Raw genomic sequence first — 23,168 nt, 5'->3', positions numbered from 1 at the left:
TAGCTGCTAAAGATGTGAGGAGGTAAATGTTACCTTAGAAAGATGTGCTTTAAATTTTTAGGAGATCTGCTTTATTGATGGGAAAATAAAATAAAAATGATAATTTTAGTTTCTCAGTTTACCATTCTGTATTTTTAGCCAAGTTGAGAGCATATAAGAAGTATAAAGAATGGGTTAAGATATATTTAGTCAAATAATTTAAAATAATAACATTCTCCATTTTGGCTTTACATGTTACGTGTTATAATAAAAGAAATATGTAAGGATCATAACTTCTTTTTAGATATGTGCTTGATAGGACTAATTCTCTCAGTGATGTAATAAACTAACAGATTAACAATACAATTCTCTAAACTGACATCAGTGGGAATGGATTCTACAATATAGTAATGAAGCTGGAAAACAGTAAAGATTAATTTCATTCATTTAATACACTTTTGATGAACACCTATTACATATCAAGCATTGGGTACAGAAAGGCCAATAAAAAGGCCCTGTCCTATCTTCCAGGGACCCACAGCCTAAGTCTTATGAGGTTAATATAGCTCTAATATAAAAGATAAGGCACCTTTCCCCTATGCTGAGGATGATACTTACTAAAGTCACTTGTCTCCCGCCTAATTCCCCACAGGCTTCTAAAGAGCTAGGACTGGGGGACCTTAGAAACAACCTATTACAGTCTTCTAATTTCAAAGATGACAATCTGAACAGAACTCAAATTCTGATGTACTAGCTTAAGTTTACAAGATAACTTTGGCAGGACACATATTCAGTGAAACATGGATGCCAAAACCTTCAGTGAAAATACAAAATAAATGGGTTTCTGAAATTATGTATTTTTAAAAAACTACTCTGAAATCTTTCAAATGTACACGAAAACGGAGAATAATATAAAGAACAACTAGGTACTCATCACTAAGTTTCAAAAAGTTATCAACATTTATTCAATCTTGTTTAATCTAATCTTTGGCTCTACTTTTGAATTATTTAAAGGAAACTCGGGCTATGATCTAATTTCATCAGTAAATAGTTTGGTTTGTATATCTAACAGATAAAGACTTGTCAAGAAAACTTACAATACTGTTACCATACCTAAAAGAAAAAAAATTCCCCCAATCTCGTAAAATACAGTGTTCACATTTCCTCGATTGTCATAAATATGTCTTTTCAGAGTTGGTCAGCTTCAACCAGGATTCAAACAAGATATGCACGTTATATTTGGTTGGTATCTCTCTTAACCGAAATTATGCATGTTAAAGAATTTACTGAAAATTTTTTTCTTTTTTCTTTCTTTAGCAGGAGTGTATAGTAGATCTGCAGTAATAATTTAGCATTTGGGGGAGATATTTATATATGAGGTAATGTGAAACAGCCGCAAATGTGGAGAAATAACCCTACTAATAGGCCTGTAAAAGCTGTCGTAATTACATTCCTGAATGATTTGCATAACAGTGTGTCTGATATAGTCTAAGATAAGCAGCTTTTACTTTTCTCTGATATTAGGGTCATATACTGTACTTCTCTATTTTTACTCCATGTTCTCCCCTCTCTGGTAATAAACTAATTCCTTAGTGTTAGTTTGGCATGTGCCCTCAAGCTAAATTCATTTTCTTTTCCTTCGAAGAGAACCAAAGTTTGCTAAGTATCACAATAATATTTTTCATATTTAGGGCAGGTTTCTTATGTTAAAAGGTTTAATACTATTAAATAATACTTAATGGAATGGAAAATCAATTTTCCTTACTATGCCTTGTCTCATGTTCAGAAAAATTTTGGCAAGCTTTTTAAAGAGGAACAGAGGTAACAGAAGTTAACTTGACTGATATATGAATAAATAATAACCCATGATTGGCCAATGCATAATTTAATCTAAGATATCTTAAAGTTTAAAAAAAGTTTTTTTTTTTCACTGCAAATATCACAACTCAGCACAAGCAACCAAATTTGTAACACAGCAGTTGAGAGTAACACAATGTTCAATCAACTTCGAATGTGGAAAATGAAATTGCCAGAAAAGATTAAATCCTTTTTAAACAAATGGCATTTTAAAACCTCTTCTTTCCTACTGTAGTAATATAATTATAATAAGTGAAAGCTAAAAACCATAACGTTAGGAAAGAATTCTCAAGTGAACTGCCTCGTTCTGAAGAGGGAAGCCACGGCAAGGGATAGGAACTACTCGCCACAAAGTAGAATGAAGAGAAAAAGAAAGGCCGAGGCCTTCTTTACCATCACCTCTTTAATCCTTACATTTCTTACAAATTTATACCCATATTTTCCTTTTTTTTTTTTTTTGGTGGTGATCTTTTTTTTTTTTTTTTTGCCGTAATAATTACTAGTTAATTAATAACTACAATTAGCATCTGATACAGTGGAGTTTTCATGGTGGAGAATTCATTACTTAGACTGGCATATGTGTGCTTAAGCCAAATAAAAAGTATTTTTACAATAAAAAGCCTGCAACTAAAAATTAATAACAACATCTTTTTAAAAAGGAGCCACTTTTAATAATCTAGGAAAGGGAGAGATGATAACGGTTTGTTACTATGAGACCTCTGAAGTAGTACAGAAATAAAAAGATGAAGCAGTAGTATGGCACACCTTAAAGATTAATTTAAAAATTAAAGCAACTCATACCCAGAAGAGAATTGAGTAAAAGAATAAGATGGGACATAGCTGGGCAAGGGAAGCACAAAGTACTGTCAAACTTTAATTAAAAAATGTTTTCAATTTAAGCAGACCCAGGCCAGTGATTTTTCATTATTTTTATCACAGTTCCATGACTACTGACATTTTCATCAGAACAAATAAAGGATTTTTCCCAAATTTAAAATGACAAAATTATTTTTAATTTTAACTTATAATTTCTTCCTCCTCTAAAGTCAAGAAAATTTGATCTGAGCTGGGCTTGTCTCTTAGCCTGAGGCTTGAATATACCTTAAGTTTTTTAAGTGTAAAAAATATATATTTTAAAAAATATAGTTCTTCCTCCATATTAAAAATCAATTTTCATTGCAGACATAGTATCATTTGTTTTGGGAATGAGACTACATACTCATGAAATGTCTGGTACAGGACTTAGTAAAACACTTGTATTCAGCAAAAACTCTCTCAAAGCAGTCTGTCCTTGTAGACAAACTAGAAGAAAGCTGGCACTCTGGCAGTAGAAGACAAGCAGACTGGAAAACAAAACTAAAATGCCTTAGCTTAGTATCAATTTTAAAAAAGAGAAAGACCTACCTAAGATAAAAGCCCACTTCAGAGAAATGGAAATCAAATTCAATTACAACTGTCCATCACTACGATGCACAATTACCCTAATAATTCCAAATGCTGTTTTAGTAAATTTCAGACTGAGAAAATCAGGTTCTGCATCATGAATTATGGTTTGTTTTTTCTTCATATTGTTTAAAACTGACAAAGTAACCTCTGTGCCAAAAGCAGGTCTGATAGATACTCTTGATTTTCCAATTAATTTCCTATAACACAAACTGGGTCAGGATCTCATTCCTAATCACAGATAGTTGTAACTTCAGTAGTTGCCAATCTTTGTCAACAGCAAAAGTTATAAGCCTAGTTGCCAGCTATTTTTCTATATTCCTTAGAGAAGAAGCTTCACAGAACTAACGATAAATACTAACTTCAGATGGTGAATTTGGCTTGTGTATAAAAAAATGCCTCTACCTTGCCTCATGCTGCCTGCCCAAGGGCATTACATGTGCGTTTCCTTCTTACCTTCTGCCTGTAAATCCTTGAAGAGGTTGGAGGGCCTTAGTTAAGTGGCTTTTTGGTCATACTGACAAACAATGTCATCTTTTGGCTGGTCATAGGAAAATTCCATAATAACACACACAAACCTTGGTTTAATGCTGCTATTGCTACTGTCTTTACTGTGACATGGTGAGGCTTTATTTCTTCATTAAGTGATGAAGTGATGCTCCACAGTGCCAATTCAAGGAAAGCAGAAGGTGAACAGCATGTACTCAAAATTATCCTTCTACTTCTTGTTAGAGAGGAAAAGTAATTCAGATATCTAAATTCTAAATTGAGTTAAATGTCAAAAGTTAACTCCTGCTAGATTTTAAGCTACTATTGTACAGAGGGAAAAAGGTGGGACTGTGGAGTTTAGTCAATATAAAATAATAGTGTTTATGTATATAGTCAGAGAAATAATGACAACTTGTATCTACAGAAATACCCGAAAGGACAAAACGAAAGGACATTACAAAATGAAAGTACTTAGTACACTGCAGTTACATACTTCTGAGTCAATTTTTCTTTTCTTTGTTCTTACTCAACTGTAAACTCCCTGAGGGCAGGAATCTAGCCCATCTTGTACACAACTATATCTTTGGCACCTCCTCATATTCTGGCCTGAACAAATACTTGTTGAATAAATAAAACATTTAATCGGCATATGTGTAGTAAGGAATCTCTTAAGTAAGGTCTCACTTAAAGAGAGATCTGGACTTTGTTCTAGCTCTTGAGAGGTAACCTCTAAACTCTTGGAAATTCCTGAGTGCTGGGAGTGCCTTTATTATTCATGGAGGGCCCCTAGGGGACCATATTTCATAGTTTACACCAACAGTGATTCATGGTGGGCCCCTAGATAGATTTGCTAAGCAGATAACTCAGGATGGAAGCTGGCCACACCAGAAAGACCAATGATATGATTATAAGGTTGGGGGTCTGGGCCACTGATATCAGCCTGACCTGGAGGGGAGGGCTGGAGAGTGAGTTCAACCATAAGGCAATAATTTAGTCAACAGTGCCTATGTAGTAATGCCTCAATAAAAACTCTAAGCTTGGTGAGCTTCCCTGGTTGGCAGTACTCCTGTATATACTACCAACTTTGACACAAGGAGAGTAACCCCAAAGCTCTGTGTTTGGAACCCAACCAGAATCTCCTCCATATGTCTCTTCCTTTGGTTGATTCTAATTTGTATCTTATTGCTATAATAAAACTGTAATCCTATGTCTAGTGCTTTCCTGAGTTCTGTGAATTGATCTAGTGAATTCTCACATTTCAGGGTGGTTTTAGGAAACTCTCAAACTTGCAGTTGGCCTCAGTGGTCTTGGACAGAGTTATGAGTCTGGAGAACTCTGCCCTAACATCAAGTTTGGCTAACTCTAAGTAGCATATCGTATCAAACTGGGGTTTCCTTTGTGCAACTCTGGTATCTCTTTCATGGGCTGTTCTTGGAATTACTTACTACTGCCCAGTATATTACTATACTCTATAAAGACTGCTTTCCTTAACGAACCTTCCTGCAGCCTCCTAAGTTAAATTCCACTTAGGGACTGTGATCGATGAGGATCAGATTGGTTATATTATGGCAGCTAAGTCAGTGTTTCCTCCTTAATGTACCACAGACGGGTTAGAGGTGTGCTGTGCCACTGCCTCTGCCATGAACCTCAAGAAAGTCAGGTGGCACCTGTGGTGCCTGGAGCTCCTGGGCTGGGTGCCTCGGACCTCCTGCAGCATCTCTGTTTACCCCAGAGCACACTACAAATACTACCACTTTTCTATATGTACCGAGACATGAAAAAGAAATCATTAGTATAATTTTCTCGTGACAGTATGTCACCAACATACTTCTCCAGCATTAGACTTGGTTATTCCAACCTATATGTGCTATACTTTAGTCACATTAAACAACTGTTTCTCCAATACGCCAACATTTCTAATTCCAGAGGTAAACAATTTATTCTTATTTCACTTTTACTCTTACAGGCAAATTTTCTCCCTCTCCTTTTCTCATCCTCTCCAGACACCTAATATTCTGAGGATTGCTATTTCTGAGTTCATGGGATCTAATGTGTAACAATTTAGAAACTCTTAGCCTAACATTAATCTAGTAAAAAATTCATTACTAATTCACTAAAAATTCTATTTGTTCACTGAAATACTATAGCAAGAACTAAAATGTTTATTTTTGGCCATCTCTTGGCCAATTGCCAATTAGTCTCATGGAAGACTGAAATAAATATTGTGTTTATACATCATTTTTATCATACAGTTTGAAAAAACAAGGCTTCTTTACAATGATAATATTTACTAGAAATTATGCTTTAAAAACCTCTGTGTTCTGAATCTATAATTCAAAGGGAAAAAACAAATAGTGAAATTTTTCACTTGAAAAATATTTAGTGCGAAAAAGGAACTGTTCTTTGGATTTCATGGTAAATATTTTGGTAATTTCAAAAAATAAAACCTATCCATACTGTACCAAACACACAAAATAAACTTAATACCTCACTGAAATAAAAATCATCTATGAAATAGAAATCATATAAGCTAAAAAATGTTTCATCTATTTATTTTCACAAACTTTCAAATCATCCCAGCATAACTAATTTCACTGCTTCAAAATTCCCTAGATTCACAGAATATTAGAGTTAAAAGGAAACATGGAGATTTACCTTGCCATCATTTTAGAGCTGAGAAAACCAAATGACTTGCTCAATATAATTAGTAGTGTTGATTCAGAAAGACAGACATTTACATTAGATGTCAATAAAAAGGAATCCTAGTCATTCATATACATGATTACCCTATCTATTAAAAAATGACTGCTTTTGGGATAATATGTATATTATACCTTGACTAGAGATACTCTGGAAAATAGTGAAAAACATAAAGAATATAAATCATCCATAATCTCATCACTCAGAAAACCTCTGTTAACATTATAATGCATTTGCTTTTATTCTTTCATTTTCCTTACATTTTAAAAACACAGTGTGAGTATACAATTTTATAAAATTGAGATAAAATACATAATATTTTGTATTTTGTCTCATCACTTAATTTTATACCACATTTTTTCATCTCAAAGATTTGATAAAAACATCTTAATGATTATACAACATTCCTTAATTTCATTGTGGTTATAAACAACCATGCACATAAATCTTTGTATTTCTAATTATTTCCTTACAAGAAAAATCTAGACATGAGACTACTGGGTCAAAGAGTATGCATATTTTGATGACTCTACATATAGATGGCCAAACTGCCATCCAGAATGATGCCCTAATTTAGACTGTCATCACTGGAGCAGTGTATAATGCCTGTTTCATTGCATCCCTCACCAACAATGGACATCAGTTTTATAATTTTTGCCAATGTCACAGGCAAAATGGTTCTTTAAATCTGCATTTATTCATTACCACTACTGAACATTTTCATGTACCTGTTATCTATATTTCCTCTTTTACGAGTGTTATATCTTTTATTCACTGAAAAAATGTCTTACGTATAATATACATTCAGAAAAATAAATATATCTTAAGAGCAAAGTTCAAAGATTTTTTTCATAAACTGACTATACCCATGTACCAGCATCTAGATCAAAATCAGAACATTATCAGCAAGCCAGAAGCTCTGCTGTGCTCCTTTTCAATCATTAACTCTCCTGAAGGTCATCACTATTCTGACATCTAATACCATAACTTAATTTTGCCTGTTTTGTATTTCTGCTTATTTTTACAGTAATAATTTTATTATTTTAGAAGGTTAATTAGTATTTATTTTAAAAGACTTAAACATTACAGAAAAGTACAAAAAAGAAAGCAACAAATCACCCAAAAATCCTATCCAAAATCCAAAAATACTGTTAACCATGATTAACATCTCTGTAGCATGGGTGAACAAACAGATGCACAGAGAAACAGACAAATTCTCCTACAGAATGGGATTATAATCTTACTTTAACTGAATTGAAGAAAAGAAACTAAAATAAATCTAAAAAAACAAACCTCCAAAACTTCAGGTAAATGTTCTTTGAGAATATATAAACCATTAAGAGATCTGAGTCTTATTAAAAAACAAAAACAAAAGCTGTTTCAATTTTGCGTATTACCAATTAATTTCCTACTATGAAAAATGAAATGATTAACATGCATCCTTTCCTCTCCTCACCTATACTAGTAGTTTTGGTTTCTTATTTTATCATTTACACTTAATTCTGTGACCATAATTCCCATTGATATTGATTCTCTTATGTTGGTTGACTCATCTTTTAATTGGGAAAGCAGTATCACCACTCCCTTTTTTTCTTTAAAGAAGGACTGACAGTTATTTTCCTGTTTGAGAATATCTATCTGTACCCTTTATAGAGAAGAATAACACAAGTTTTTTGGGTCATACTTTCTTTCCTTTTACAAAGCTGTAATAATAATGTAATAAAAAATAATACCAGGAAAAACTTAGTGTTTAATATGTATCAGGTATTGTTATGAGCATTTCATATATGTTGACTCATTTAATACTAACAACAATTCTGTGAGATGGGTTACATTATTATTATTATTTTACAGGTAAAAAACTCCGAGGCACCAAAAGCTATAATGACCCACCCAATGTCACTCATTTTGTAAAGTGACATAGCTCTATTTTGAATGCTGGTCTGTCTGGCTCAAGAGCCTGTGCTTTTAACTGCTACATTAAACTGCTTTGAATGTTTGTAGTTGGCACATGACTGGGGGAAGAGACAGTAAAGGATGTTACCAGCTTTAATGGGCAAAAACCAAGGATGCTAGATGCTCCGCAATGAACAGGGCAGATTCATCCAATAAAATTTATACCATGTTCCTCACAACTTTCAAATGTCTTATTGGACATTTATGATGTGAAAACTTGTTTAAAATCACCAGGTCCTAGAACACTTTTCATATCAGTACAAAGTAGTTTTTTGGGGGCGGGGTTGGTCATTGCAAGGTTTTAATGTACTCAATTTTCCAGGAATAACTACCAGAAAAACTATTTGATGTTTTGGAAAATTATGTTAAACCACAACCCATGGTATCTGAGTTGCTAATACAATAATACACCTCTATCAGTTTGCATTTATAGCTGCCAGCGTCATTTAACCACTTCACTACATTTATAATGTAGTCATGGTCAAGCATTTATACATCAGTGTACTATCTATTATAAATTACTTTTATTTTTTCTCTCTATTGAATTAGGGCAACATGTTGATCTTAAAATTATGGATGTACTCATCTGTGAATTTCATTTTAGGATCCAAAAGACCCCTATATTTGTTGAGGTCCCCTACCATTATTGGGGGCTTTACTTTTTGAGGACTTTATTTCTTCTGATGTCTTTAGTCTACTTCTTTCAAAATTTGTACACTTAACGAGGAAACGTACAATTTGGCGGATTCATCTTTTTAAAGTACCATTTTGAGGGCTGGAGGTGAGATCAGGAGTCATGACATTCTGCACCAGAATATTCAATTTATTTCTATAGGTTCTACTTTTCAAAGTTCCACTTTTGTCTTTGTTTAGAGTTCTAATCATTTCCTTATTTGATTGTTGCTGGTGAATTTCTGGTTGCCATTCTTATTACTACTACGTTTGATCATTTTGTTAGCTTTTGGGGATGAACGTCACGATTCTGCTTCACTTGGCAGTTCTCTTTTTGCATATTCTTTGGATAGAGTGCTTTTCTTTTGCTTTGATGAGACCATCCCAACAAATATTTTCTTTAGGATAAAAAGGTGAGTCCTTCAATTACTTTGTGATGAATGAAAATTTACTACAAGCTTTTCTAATCTCAACTGTATTCTTCTTATAGTTAATAAACTACAAGAGTCTACTGAGGGTCCATTATCGCATATCGTATCACTTCCAAAAATATTAGCTAATATTTATTGAGTGATAACAGTGTGCCAGTCACTGTTCTAAGAGCTTCACATTTATTATCTCATTAATCTTGCAAGAATCCTGTGAGGCAGATATTATATTCACAGGAAACTGAGGTGCAGGAAAATTACTGACCAATTTGCCCAAGGTCACATAGCTAGTAGGTGGCAAAGCAGGGGTTTGCACCCTGGTCATCTGATATCAAACCCAAGTTATTCACCTACTACCTTATTGCCTCCCAAGTTTTTAAGGGCCTTCTTTCCCCTCAGAGACGAACTGCGCTTAACTACAGATTTTTTGATTACCACTTTCTCTTTAGAGCCTACCACAAATGCTCAATAAATATTTATTACTTAAATAAAAGAAAGACTTAGCTGCTTCCCCCCACCTCTTCTAATGTGCCTTTCCCTTTTAGCAACAAGAAGCACAAACTAACATCCCAAATACCGTTCGTGCTCATTTCTGAGTGGCCGACAGACAATCGTGTTCTGTAACTGAAAAACAACATTATAAGCTTAAGAGTTTTCACCTGTACTTTCTAACGGAGCTGACCAAAGCTGGACAGAAATACGCGTAGCTCTTCTGACTATTTCCTTGCACAGCCCTGATATCACCTTTGCTTTGAAGGGGGAATTCTTCATAACACTGTACAAGAATTAGGTACGTTTCTTTCTTACTTCTGGCAGAAGCAGCTCTATGCTCCCAGGCAGCTCAGATCACCAATCACGTACCCTGCAGTGCCCTACCAGTCCTGGGAACCACTGATACACTAGATCTTTTCAAGCTACCTGTGCGCCCATCAGAACTTCCTGTTCTATCTCTTAGTTTGTCAGACTTCCAACAACAAATTAATAGGAGGTCAAGCATATCAACAGATTATACATCTTAGGCAGCATGCTTGATTTAGAGTGAAAGGCTAGTGGATATAGCATGCTAACACAGAAGAAGTTATTGCAGTTTCAGATACTGTGACAGGCTGATGGTTTTGGCATTATTTTGAGATAGGCAACCCTCTTGCCTCACTGCAAGTCATACCTCATAAATAATATTAAAGAATTTTTTTAGAGACACCAAGGCATATAAATATATGTATGAAGATAATGTAAAGAGAAATACAATCTTGAATTTTTAAATGAAAACAGTCAGGTATTTTTAGTAGCCTATGATAAAAGAACGGTATGGTAGGAATAGAATGATTATGGAAATGAAAGTCTGTTAATGTAGACAACAATTCTTTATGGCAGAATCTATGTATATAAACTAACTGAATGTGGCAAAGAACTCTTGTATGTTAGAGATATATAACAGTATCAGAGAAAAATGTACACATGATAAATAAATGTGGGTAACAAGGAGAAGTAAATGGAAATGATAATGGTTTGGATAGAGCAAATTAAATGATATGTGTAGATGTACAACTGATTCACTTTGCTGTACACCTGAAACTAACACAACACTGTAAATCAACTACACTCCAATAACATTTTTTAAAAAAAGATAAGAAAATTTTTACAAAATTAAAAGGTCAGATTTGAAACAGACTTGTTAGAGGAAGAACTGTTTGAGACTAAGAATTCACTTCAATTATTTGCATCTTAATAAAAAAGATGCAATGGCATCATTTGAAAACCGAGCTAATGAATTCTGAAAATTACTTACACTGATGACTGATGAAGAAGCTGACAAGTTTAAACCTTCAAGATCAGCTATCAAGCTTGGAGGAAGAGCTGGGGTGGGAAGTGCAACTGGAGTGGACACTGGGTTAACTGTAAGAAAAGGCTCAAATTAGCAAATGTGCATGAAAATTTAATTCATATTACTAAAGCAACATTTTTATTTTGCTAGTAAATCTAATTAAATTACTTTGATTAATAAATCTATGACAATTCTATTTAACATCTTGATTTAGTCAAGTTATTATCAAGTCATGGCAGTTATTAGTCTTTGCTTTCAAAACATAATAGCAAATCCTATAACAAAATAAGAATACAAATATCTTGAGTAATAGTTTTTGAAAATTTTTATCACCTAACATTAATCACCCAGTAACTTCACTAAAAGAAGGTAAAGAAACATTTTTTCAGACTAATATAAAGAATAACAATAGCTTTCAAGAGAGTTCTCCAGTTGAGTTACAAGGCTTAAAAGGGTGCTTATTAAATTCTTCCTCTATTTTATCCTTCACTGTAATAATTATAAGGGACCCAGACTATCTAATTCCCTTTTAATTATACTTTGTCAGCAAAAGCTATGTGCTAGATAGAAATGTTTGATACTAAAAAAATTTGAAAATCTTTTGTAAATGCAAATCTGGTCATGTTGCTTAAGACTCTTCAAAGGCTCACAACTGCCTATACAAGATAAAAGTCCAACTCCTTAATTAAATGTGCAAGGTCCTCTATGGTCTTTCTGTGATGATGGAAACAGAACTTTCTGTGACGATGGAAAGGTCCTATAGCTGTAATGCCCAACATGGTGGCCGCTAGTGCATATACCAAATGTGGCTAGTATGACCAAAGAACTGCATTTTAAATTGTAACTAATTTAAATAAGCTACATGTGGCCAGGGGCCACCATACTGGGCAGGTCTAGCTTATCTCCAATTTCATCACCCACTTCTATGTTCTAGTTCTACAAATAAGAGTTACCGAGATCTTGTTTCATGTCTTTTTCCTTTGCCTAGAAGGTACTTCTCCGCCTTGCTCACCTTGCAATCTCTACCCAGTAAGATACCACTTAGAGGGAAGGCACAACCTGACTCACTTAAACACAGCTTGTATGTGCCTTGTTTGTGCCACAGATATACCTGGACACACTTCTACAACCATACTTCTCTCATAATACAAATTTGTGTCTTTACGTGTTTTCAATTCCACTGGTGTGTGTGAGCAGACTTTGACATTAATTTTTAGTACTCAGTAATTGCTCAACTGTTTGTTGAATGAAATAAATTCAAATGTGGAAGAAGTTTTAGCTTCCAACAAATTCTCACTCTAAAACAAAACTATAAAGGAAGTTACGTTTACTTCATGTGACATCACTTTTCAAAGCATCTTTTTTCTCACTTTAGTCTCACAAATATCCTGTAAGTTAGGCAGAACAAATATTAATTCATAAAGTTAGCAATAAATATTTCCTGAACAAGAGAGCAAGGGAGAGACAAAGAAGTTCAAGATACAGTCCCTGTCTTCAAGTGACTTAAAATCTAATTGAGAAAAAAAGGTACACATGCTTGAAGAAAAAAAAAATTCATACAGTTTGTAAATGATACTGCCAAAAGAAGACTAATTTCAAAGGAAATCTTAAATAAAATCTCAACACACACAATAGAAAAAGCAGCGTGGAGACTGAGGGAGTGGAGCCCTCGGTCGCTCCCTTGCACTCCTAAAGGAGTGGGCGCTTAGTGTGAAGCACTGCTACAAATTCCCAGGCTTCCTTAGGCGTATGTCAAAACCCACTAACAATTAGCAAGTGCCATAGGGAATCAGAAAAAAAGAATCAATGGGGATAGGGTGGTAAAAGAAGGCTTGGTGAGAAGGAAGGAACGAAGCCCTGTTTTTAAGTAAGGGCAGGATTTAAATAAAAGGCAAAGAAGAAGCTGGTTAGCCACTGAATAAGATCATGTAAACAAAGGCTGAGAGGTGGGAAATTGTAAAGCTAAGGGGTTGGATTTACCCAATATATCAAGGAGAACTGTTAAAAATCTACCAAGAAGAGGAATATGATATACGGTACTGCAGGATGATTAGTCAGAGACTCGTGTAAGAAGCAGACTGAAGAACTGGAAAGAGCATGTGGGTTAGGCGTGAGGAAGAATTTATGAAAGTTTAGGCATGATGTGATGAGGACTGAGGTAAGATAATGCCAGTGAGAAGGCAGAAAGGGCATTTATATAAAGACGTAAACTGAGGCACAGGGAGATTAAGACTTGCAAGATCATAAAACAAGTGAACGGTAGAACCACTGTAGGACTAGAAGTTGGTTCTTTTAATTAGAATCAAAATGTGTTGCCTTTTCATGCAACATGGCACTCTTCTGGTGGGTTCTAAGTGGTTGTTTGTTCATTTGGTTATCTATCCATCCATCTAAAATATTAGATGCCCATAACAGGAATAAAAATTGAATAAGAAATAGCCTCTGATTTCAACTACGGCTTGGCTAAAGACATAGAGAAGAAAAAGACGAGAAGAAAAATTCACACTACAGGTAAGTTTGACTCTTTAAAAAAAAAAGATAAGCTTTTTAGAAAACAGAGGCTCTGGCATTAAAGAAATGATTATATATCTGTTTACGGGTCTGGCAAGATGAAAGCTGGCACTGAAAGTTTATCCTAAATTGGATTCTGCAGCCAGTTGACTATGGCAAATTAATGTGTAAGAAACAGAATGACTCCATTTATTTATTTATTTTTTTAAATAACATGGCATAGAAATTAAAATGAGATACCATTTCCACCTATCAAATTGGCAAAGGCAATTTTTAAACACAAAATCCAGCACTGGTAAGGGTAAAAGGAATCTGGCACTTTCACATTACTACTGTGTAAGTTGGTACCAACTTTATGGAAGGTAATTTTAGACAGTAGAATTCTTCAAAGCCTTTGCCCCAGCAATTCTACTCCTGGGAATTTACCTTAAGGATATAATCATGGAGATAATGCAGTAATATACTTATGAAGATATGTATTGTTCACTGATTACAACAGCAAAAAATGGAAACAACAGTAGTTAAACAATAGTTTAATTTCCAACAATAGTAAACTTGTTAAATAGAATTTATTACAACATAAAGGATAACCATGCAGTCATTAAAAATGAAGTTGTTAAAGAATATTTATGGCAAGGAAAAGGATGTGTGTGATACAAAGAGAAAGAAGCAAATAATAAAACAGTATCTCAGTACAATCCAATTCGAAGGGAAAAAGATTTGCCTATGAAAAGAATCTGAACTCAGCTGTCAGAATGTTAACTCATTTTCTTTTCTTTCCTTTTTAAAACTTTCTACAAAACACTTTCTTTACTAAAGTATATTTAATAAAGTAATTATACAATTGTTTTTCTGATCAAAGTTATGCTCTAAAATCTCAGTAAAATAAAACCTTCGATATGTAATGGTTTAATATGAAGTTATTTAACTTTTTAAATGTAACTTGCTGCTGCTGCGTCATCATCTCCATCACAGCTAACCCTTATATAAATACAATGCTTCTTATGTGCCAAACACAGTTTTAAGTACTTTTACATTTATCAACTCATTTAATCCTCTTAATATTTCTAAAAAGTATTATTATTATCCCAATTTTATAGATAAAGCAACTAAAGCACAGAGAGATTAAGTAACTTGTCCAAAGTCACACAGCTGGTAAATAACAGAAATGGGATTCAAACGCAAGACTGTCCACTGTCCTCTTAGCCACTCCACTTTACTGCCTCTACTACAATTTATTTAACAATATGACATCACAGATTATAAGACTTATTTGAAGCATGATTACTGCCGGTTGATAAAATTTTAAAAAGACTTCACAGTTAGTTGTACTAATAGTGTAATTACACGTTTATATTTCCTATAAAAGGATGCCAGAATATGACTGCTGCTTTATCCTATTGAGATAACCACATGGTATGAGGTACTAAAAGATATTTTAATTTTCAGAAATAAAAAATATGTCTGGAAAAAAGAAAGTATATTTCTACCACTAAGCCTACCTATTGTTAGGCTGTATGTTCTACCATAAATGTTTTCTAATGTATTATCAACTGACCCCATGAAATAGAGTCATATAATTTCGTAATCTAAAGGAACTGTAGAAACTTTTCAGCCATTCTTTTTTCATTTTACAAATGAATAAAATGAGACAAAAAATTAACTCACTTAACTGATTAAAGGCAGGACCAGGCCTGTGCTTCTGATAACATCTCCTCAACAGATGCAACAAGGAAATATCAAGTTACTTATTTAAAATCACAGAACTGTTTTATAGTAGAGCCAATTTCTTGCCAGGGTTGCTAACTATACTGCCTCCTTAGAGAGAGATGATGATTATTTCAGGTATTAGCAAGCTCTTTCCCTTCTCCATGTCTTTTTTCTCCTCACTCTCTTCTCTTGCCTCCAACTGCTTGACTAATTCTTACTTATACTCAGCTCCACTGTTACATCCTGCTACAGCTAGGTGAGTTAGGTACCCCAATACCTAACAGCATTCTGGTCTCCTCTCTTTCTCATTTCATTTATAATGTGGTAATCTAATGGCTGACATCTGTTTCTCCCATGACACTTGGAGAGTTCCGTGGGTAGGGGCAATGTTATGTCCATTTAGAATCTCGAGAATATAGTAGATTACCTAGCTCACAGCAGGTTTCAATAAATGTTTTCTGAATGAAGACACAGATAAATTCAGGACTTGCAGTTCTCCTGATACGTGGTGCGTACTGAACAAAACACCTCTGTGGATTATGATTAGATAAAATATAAGGAATGTGTCTGCCCCTCCTTCAAAATTAATCTAATTCTCACAGCAGAGAACTAATTGCAAGACGCTGGAGAGTGACTTTTTAGTTTTTGATCGACAAACTGCTTGCCGTGGACAATGGAGAACTATTGTAGGCTAATAAGTAGCATGTAAGGAAGTCAGCGTTTTAAGAACTGTCATCAACAATGCTTTTCTCCCATAACACTCCACTTATCTTTTTCTTTAAGCTTCTTCCAGAAGGCTTTTTAGCTTGTTAATTAGTTTTTGTCTCCTTCCTCTCATTTTCACTGCACCTCTATTATCTCTCTTACATAATAATTACTAGTTCAGGTAGCTATGTCCCTGATTAGATTTTTGCCTCTGGAAGAGTATGACTAAATTCTATTTGTCTGTCCTAAGCACCTAGCAAAGTACCTTGCACTTATCAGACAATCCACAAAAATTTGCTAAATTGACAAAAAAGACAAAAAAAAAGTTTCGTGTCATTTCTGACAAATGCAAGATTACAAAAGATTTTTAAATAAATAGTTCCCGGGTATTAAAATCAAATAGAATCTTACATTTAAATTCTTTAAACTTAATATTTAAGAAAATCTTTGTTTCTATATAGTAAAAAAAAAAAAAAAAAAAGCTTTAAAAAGAATCAAATAATAAACATTGTATCATTTTACAGTTTTCTCTTTTTTCCTTAGCTGCCAGGAAATCCAGAGTCAAATTCAAGGAGAAAAAGAATCAGTCCACTCTAGTACCTTGTAACCTTTACTCTTAATTCCTTTTTAAATATGCCTGACTGTTGGTTTTTTTTTACAATTTAAAACTTAAGACTCTGACTTTACATATAAATGTAAACTATTAATTGTCACAGAGAGATACAAAATAAAAGCAGTTTTCTCTCTCCTGTCCCTAATTTAGTCTTACATCCCAAAGGGGTGTAAAACTAACACTGTTAAGTGTTTCTTCTATGGCCTTCCAGAAATATATGATGTACAATCATATTTGTGTTTGTGTGCAGGATATAGTTCCTCTTTTCCTCATTTTTTATATAAGTGGAATCATACTCTGCATGTGTCTTTTTTAAAATTTATGTTTCATATATTTAATAACATAACTAGCATATAAAGATTTGCCTCACTTTTCAGAATGGTTGTATTATACTGCTGGTAGACATTTCGTTTATGTTCAGGGTTTTGCTGTAAAAATAATGCTGCAATGAAATTTCTGTACATAACTTTGCATATTTTATTAATTCAACAAAAATTTACTGGGTACCCATTATCTGCCAGGTGTTGTTCTAGGTACTGGGAATAACAGTGAGCAAGACAGACAATAAACACATAATACAAATAATAAAGATAATTTCACATAGTGAAAAATGCCATGAAGACAAGCAAGAGTGATTTGTGAAGTGTGTACGAGAAGGTGACTTTTGAGCTGAGATCTGAAAGATAAGCAGCAGCTTGCCATCAGAAGATCTGGAAAGAAGAGTTCTTCACAAGGGAAACAGCAGAACAAAGGCCCTGGGCAAGAATGAGCCTGGACACACATGTACACTGGTGGACCTAGGTTTGGGGTTCTGATGCTCTCTCTTCCACTGATTTAAATCCATCCCAGCAACAACTGTGCCTCCTGCCCCTTGATATCCTCAAAACTTAGCCCAGTGCTTTGGGCAGAGTAAAATGTAAAATATACTCTTGTGGTAAATAATAACAACAATAATAGCAATTATTGAATGCTTACTGTTTACTAAGAGTCAACTCCAAGATGGGTGATGACTTAGAGGGCCAGGACAGGGAGGGTAGGAGGGAGTCGCGGGAGGGAGGGGATACGGGGATATATGTATAAATACAGCTGATTCACTTTGTTGTACAGCAAAAACTGGCACATCAGTGTAAAATGATTATATTCCAATAAAGAGCTTAAAAAAAACCAAAAAAAAAAAAAAAAAGAATGAGCCTGGCATATCTCAGAAATGTAGAGGAATGGTATGGATAAGAGGTAGGCAGGAGTCAGATCACCTAAGATCTTGGAAACCTAGAAATATGACTTTAAGTGTAAAATTAAGCCATTAAGTTAAAGAATCTAAAACAAGGATAGAATAAGATCTGATTTTGCTAGTTTATCTACAGGATAAATTCCTAGAAAAGAACTGCTAGGTCAAAAGGTGTGTGGAATTTAAGTTTTGATAGATATTGCTCAAATGGCCTCAAAAAGCTGCACCTAAATTATATGCCTACGAAAAACATATGTAGTGTTCTGCTTCTCCAAACCTTAACAATACTGGATGTTACTTTGAAAATCTTAGCCAAGAGGTGGGAAGTGATGTAAACTTTAACAGCTTTGCCAATAGGTGTAAAATTATTCAAATTTGGCTCCAATTATATTTTTAATTTCTCTGTGAAGTATTTCTCGGTATTATATATTTTAATTTCTCTACAGTATGAATTTGCCATGACCACTGGAAAGAGGCCAGGTAAATAATACAAACAGAACAGCTCTATGACAGAATAAGACAGAAATACATAACTTACCTCTAGCATAGGAAAACTATATTGCAAAATGATAATAGTTTAATATTCAGAAATTTCACTTGTTAACTCTTCCTCCAATGCAAAATCTACCTACCAACAAAGTTAGTTCTACTATCTCTTTCTCACAATGCAGGAGAATTTAAAGGGAGACAAATACACATCTGTGTATACTGGGGGAGCATATTTGTAGGATTCTTAGAAGTAAATTTGCTGGGACAGGATTTTTTGCAGTTAAAATATTGATAGGTATAAATTACACTATATTCCAAAAGATTTGTACTCATCTCTGTTGCCACCCCAAGTGCAGGAAGCAGAAGACTGTGGTGGTAAGAGAACTTCTTTCTTGCTTTTTCTTTACATTTCCAATTACATTCCTAATCCTCTACCTCCTTATGTTAGATGTCTTGATCCCCAAAATCAACATTTAAAGCCATAGAAGCTGTGAGATATGGATAATTATTCACTAAAGCAAGCATAAATTACTAAAGCAAAATATCTTAAAATGAATTTGGTGCACTTTTATTTGACCAATTATATGTATTCAGGTGACACAAAACTGATATACTGAATGGATGGAAAAAAATACTAATAGAAATAATTTTTAAAATTTTCTCACCTAATCACATTTATAAATCTTTCTTAATAGATGTTGATTTATTTTGAGACATGTAAATGAAAGATACTATAAAAATGAACAACACTATTACTAAGCACAGAAGAAAAAAATTTAAATTTTAATACTTACAATCATCTAGATCTAGAAGTGAAATGTCTTTGGTAAGAAAACTTCTATCTTGCTTTTTTTTTTTTTCTTTCTCCTATAAAATAATAAATATTTCATTTATTGCATGTTCCATTTAAAAATCTATGAAGTAGTTTTTAACATTTCAAAACAAACATCTTTCCCTTTGTTTAGTCTTCCAAGAAAAAAAAAGTCAAATTAAGCTTCTATATGATTACGTGAAATGTTTTTTTCAAACAAAATTTTTATTTCAGTTGGCACATGGTATTTCTTCTCCACCCTGCAAACTGTTATTTTAAAATACGTTTTATTTAGAGATTATAAAAGACCTTCAGAAGAAAATTTAAAAGCAAATAATTATTTTATAATCTGCAACTTTTTGCTTTTTGCTAACATAAAAATCTAATGAGACTCTTTGGTAGAAAGTATATAAACATTCTTGAAAATAATTTTTAAACAAGTTGATTTAAGAAAAAGAAATGCTTGGGCTTCCCTGGTGGTGCAGTGATTAAGACTCCGCCTGCTAATGTAGGGGACAGGGGTTCGAGCCCTGGTCTGGGAAGTTGCCACATGCCGTGGAGCAACTAAGCCCATGCACCACAACTACTGAGCCTGAGTGCCACAACTACTGAAGCCCGCACGCTTGGAGCCCGTGCTCCGCAACAAGAGAAACCACTGCTATAAGAAGCCCATGCACTGCAATGAAGAGTAGCTCCCGCTCTCTGCAACTACAGAAAGCCTGTGTGCAGCAACAAAGACCCACTGCAGCTAATAAATAAATAAATAAATTAATTAATTAATTAATTAATTAATTAATTAGAAGAAAAAAATGCTTGAACAATACATGCTTAGCTCTGAAACTGTCAATGGGCTTGTGATAGATTGGCCTTTCTGAGATGTGGTTTGTGATAGGCATTGCACTAGGTACTTCATATTTCACCACTGGGTTGCATCAGACTTCTTTTGCCAAAAGTATTCATTAAAGTCTATAAATAATATTTTCAGGCTCTTGCTCTTTAGGGTTGTAAAGAATTCATTTACTTTCTTTTCTGCTTTCCTTCGGGGGAAACAGAAAACAAAGGGTAGTCTCTAACCCTTTGGGGAGACTAAGTATTCAAACATTTCTGCACATAATTAGGGCTTCCTCCACCCTCAAATTTGCTTATTCAGTCTACTATATTTTTGAAATGTGGATACCCATGGACTAGATCCCTAAGCCTGAGGTATTCAGAGTTTGGTTAGAGTTTGGTATTCATAACCTTAGATGCATAACCTTAAGAAAGAAACAAACAAACAAAGAATAAATAAGGCATGGTACTGAGTAGTACCATAAACAAAGACCAACAAGGATTAGGGTATCAAATAGATGTATTTGGGTCATGGTTACTTAACTTTATAATCTATACTTCTTTTTACATTAAACCTCTCAAATTGAAGACCAAAACTTAAGTTTTTGCCAAAATGTTTTTGTTTACTTATTCAAACATTCATTCATTCAATACACATGTATAGAATTTTTAACAGATTCTGTGCTAAGCAATGGAATTAACACAGCCAAGAGAGACACAGTCCACTCCTTGTCTTCAGATAACTTGTAATCTACTAAAGGAGTTTATATCTTATTGTTAATGTAAATTACTACAAATATTTTTGAAGTATTCCTCTAACTACAGAAAGGTATCACTAAAGCAAAAGGTAATTTACCATCATTTAAAGTCTGTACAGTGTTAGAACTTTTACAACAGTGCATATACATAAATAAGAATAATACATCAAAAAACAAGTCAGGTAACATTTTAAAATGATTTTTAGTCTTGCTTCTTTTTCCCTTTATGCCAATACTCAGAAAAATTATTTTCAAGGATCATAAATAACACACATTAATATACTAACTAAAAACAATGGCATTGGTTTTCTTCAAAATATTTATTTCTGCCACTGAGAACTCCAAATCATCTAGGTAGGTTTTAATTTTTATTCGTCATTTAAAAACAAAACAAATAACATTTGCCCCTCTCTCCATACCTGAAATAAATAATAATTTCTAGGACTAGGAAAAAAAAATAAATGTTAGTCCTGAAGCTGAAATGTAAAAGTTGCAAGTAACAAAAACAGGTTCAGAATGAATATGCCATCTCAACAAGAATAACATTCCTGTGAAGAAAGAACATATAACAAAAAGCTTATCACCATGTGACTTATCAAAATGCTGTGCTGAGCACAATGGTGTAGCTTCCTATAAGCTACAATGGTGCATGACTGTCTTTATGGAACTGTTACCTCCCCACCTGAAAAATTTGAAACCTATCAAATCAAGACAAAGTTAAAGCTGGAGGCAAGTCTATATACCTTATTTTCTACTTCACGGCTAAGAGTGTGTAACAATATCTATTAAACACACATCAGGTCACATACAACACAGTACAGAGCTGCATGTGAAATTGGCATACTCTCTTATTAGAAGTCTAAAACAAGCAGAAAAAAGGCTCTCAAAAGTACAGAATTTCATTGACTTTCTGAGTACAGCAAATAACCAGTGACTGAAATACAACATTAGCAATAGATAATGGTCATTTCTACTGAATTGAAAAAGCCTTGCATTCCGAATCAAGGCTATAAAAAGCCTCGTGATGTGTTTGGCATTCCTCTCTTATATTTCATTTTTTATTTAGAAAAATCCATAGTAAGTTCAAAACATTTTCATACTTAAAGGATCTACTATAAAAATAAAAATCTGAATTCTAAACAAAGAAGTTAAGAGCCTTATTCCATCAAACATTTCTCCATTTGCAATTCATCTTGGTAATAGAGACAGAACCTGGGTAAATGCATATAGGACTTGAGGCAGGAGATTTTTCTTGCTCAATGCATAATTCATGTGCTCCGCCTGCAAAGTGTGTAAAATGAGAATTTCACACCGCAGCATGAGCCATGGAGCTGCAGAGAAAAGGCAGATGAAATCATATTTTACTGTGTGAATTTTATTCTTACCCTCCCAATATTTATACAAAACCATCACTGACAAACCAAACACACTGACAGATCACCCACTGTTTCCATTGTGTTAGTACTTGAGAAGAGATCAGGCAGAAAGATAGACAATTTGTTTTTGTATATTTTTTTAAATAGGGGATTAGGTTTTTAACAGCTGAGTGACTGTATTAGACTTTTATAAGGACAACAGTAACTGATCTTAAAACCTCGCTACAAAAATACCTAGTTATCAATTCATCATCCTCAAATCTCCATTTGTTTCTATGGTATTCGATTATACACTTCAACACATCAACATTTTCAAAATGAAATACAAAGTCACAAGGTTAAGAAACTGATTTCTATTTAACATATTTCACTTCAAATAATAAATAAAAGATCCTGGAAATATTTATTAAGCTCCAAATAATACAAACAAATGTAATAATATACCTTGTAAAGGTTTTTAAAAATCTATTACGCACGTTCATCTTGACGCTGATTGAAAAAAAAAAAAAAAGGCAAGCAGAAAAGACCTGCTACGAAAAGCATCAAATATGCTTCCTAAGAGGAAACCAATATGAAGAGGTTTGAAATTTAAAATTATAAAACAGGATAAATGGTATGTAAAGTTTGTCAAATCCACACTATGCTTTGAAACCAACAAAAATTCAAGGCTTATTTCTAGCCTCACAGGGCAAGGTATTTGCATGAAATATTTTCAGTTAGAATTCCCAACCAAAGACAATTTAATGACTCTCTTGCCTTCAAGTCATCTAATAAATCTGATTTTAAAAAT

General features: G+C 33.8%; 1 protein-coding gene across 1 annotated transcript in view; it reads right to left on the bottom strand.

Moving 5' to 3' along the window:
* The window catches only part of AP3B1 (adaptor related protein complex 3 subunit beta 1), a 246,442-nt gene that overhangs the window by 53,056 nt on the left and 170,218 nt on the right, over positions 1–23,168 (bottom strand). Inside the window, exons 21-22 of the mRNA XM_057740597.1 lie at positions 19,400–19,472; positions 11,314–11,420 (exon numbers count right to left, since the gene is read on the bottom strand). Of these exons, the coding sequence (XP_057596580.1) occupies positions 11,314–11,420; positions 19,400–19,472 (180 nt within the window). The remainder of the gene's footprint in view (positions 1–11,313; positions 11,421–19,399; positions 19,473–23,168) is intronic.

The sequence above is a fragment of the Hippopotamus amphibius genome, chromosome 1, assembly GCF_030028045.1.
Source record: "Hippopotamus amphibius kiboko isolate mHipAmp2 chromosome 1, mHipAmp2.hap2, whole genome shotgun sequence".
Taxonomy (NCBI): Eukaryota; Metazoa; Chordata; class Mammalia; order Artiodactyla; family Hippopotamidae; genus Hippopotamus; species Hippopotamus amphibius.
Note: the sequence above shows the minus strand (reverse complement) of the source record. Positions and strands in the feature narration are given on the sequence as shown.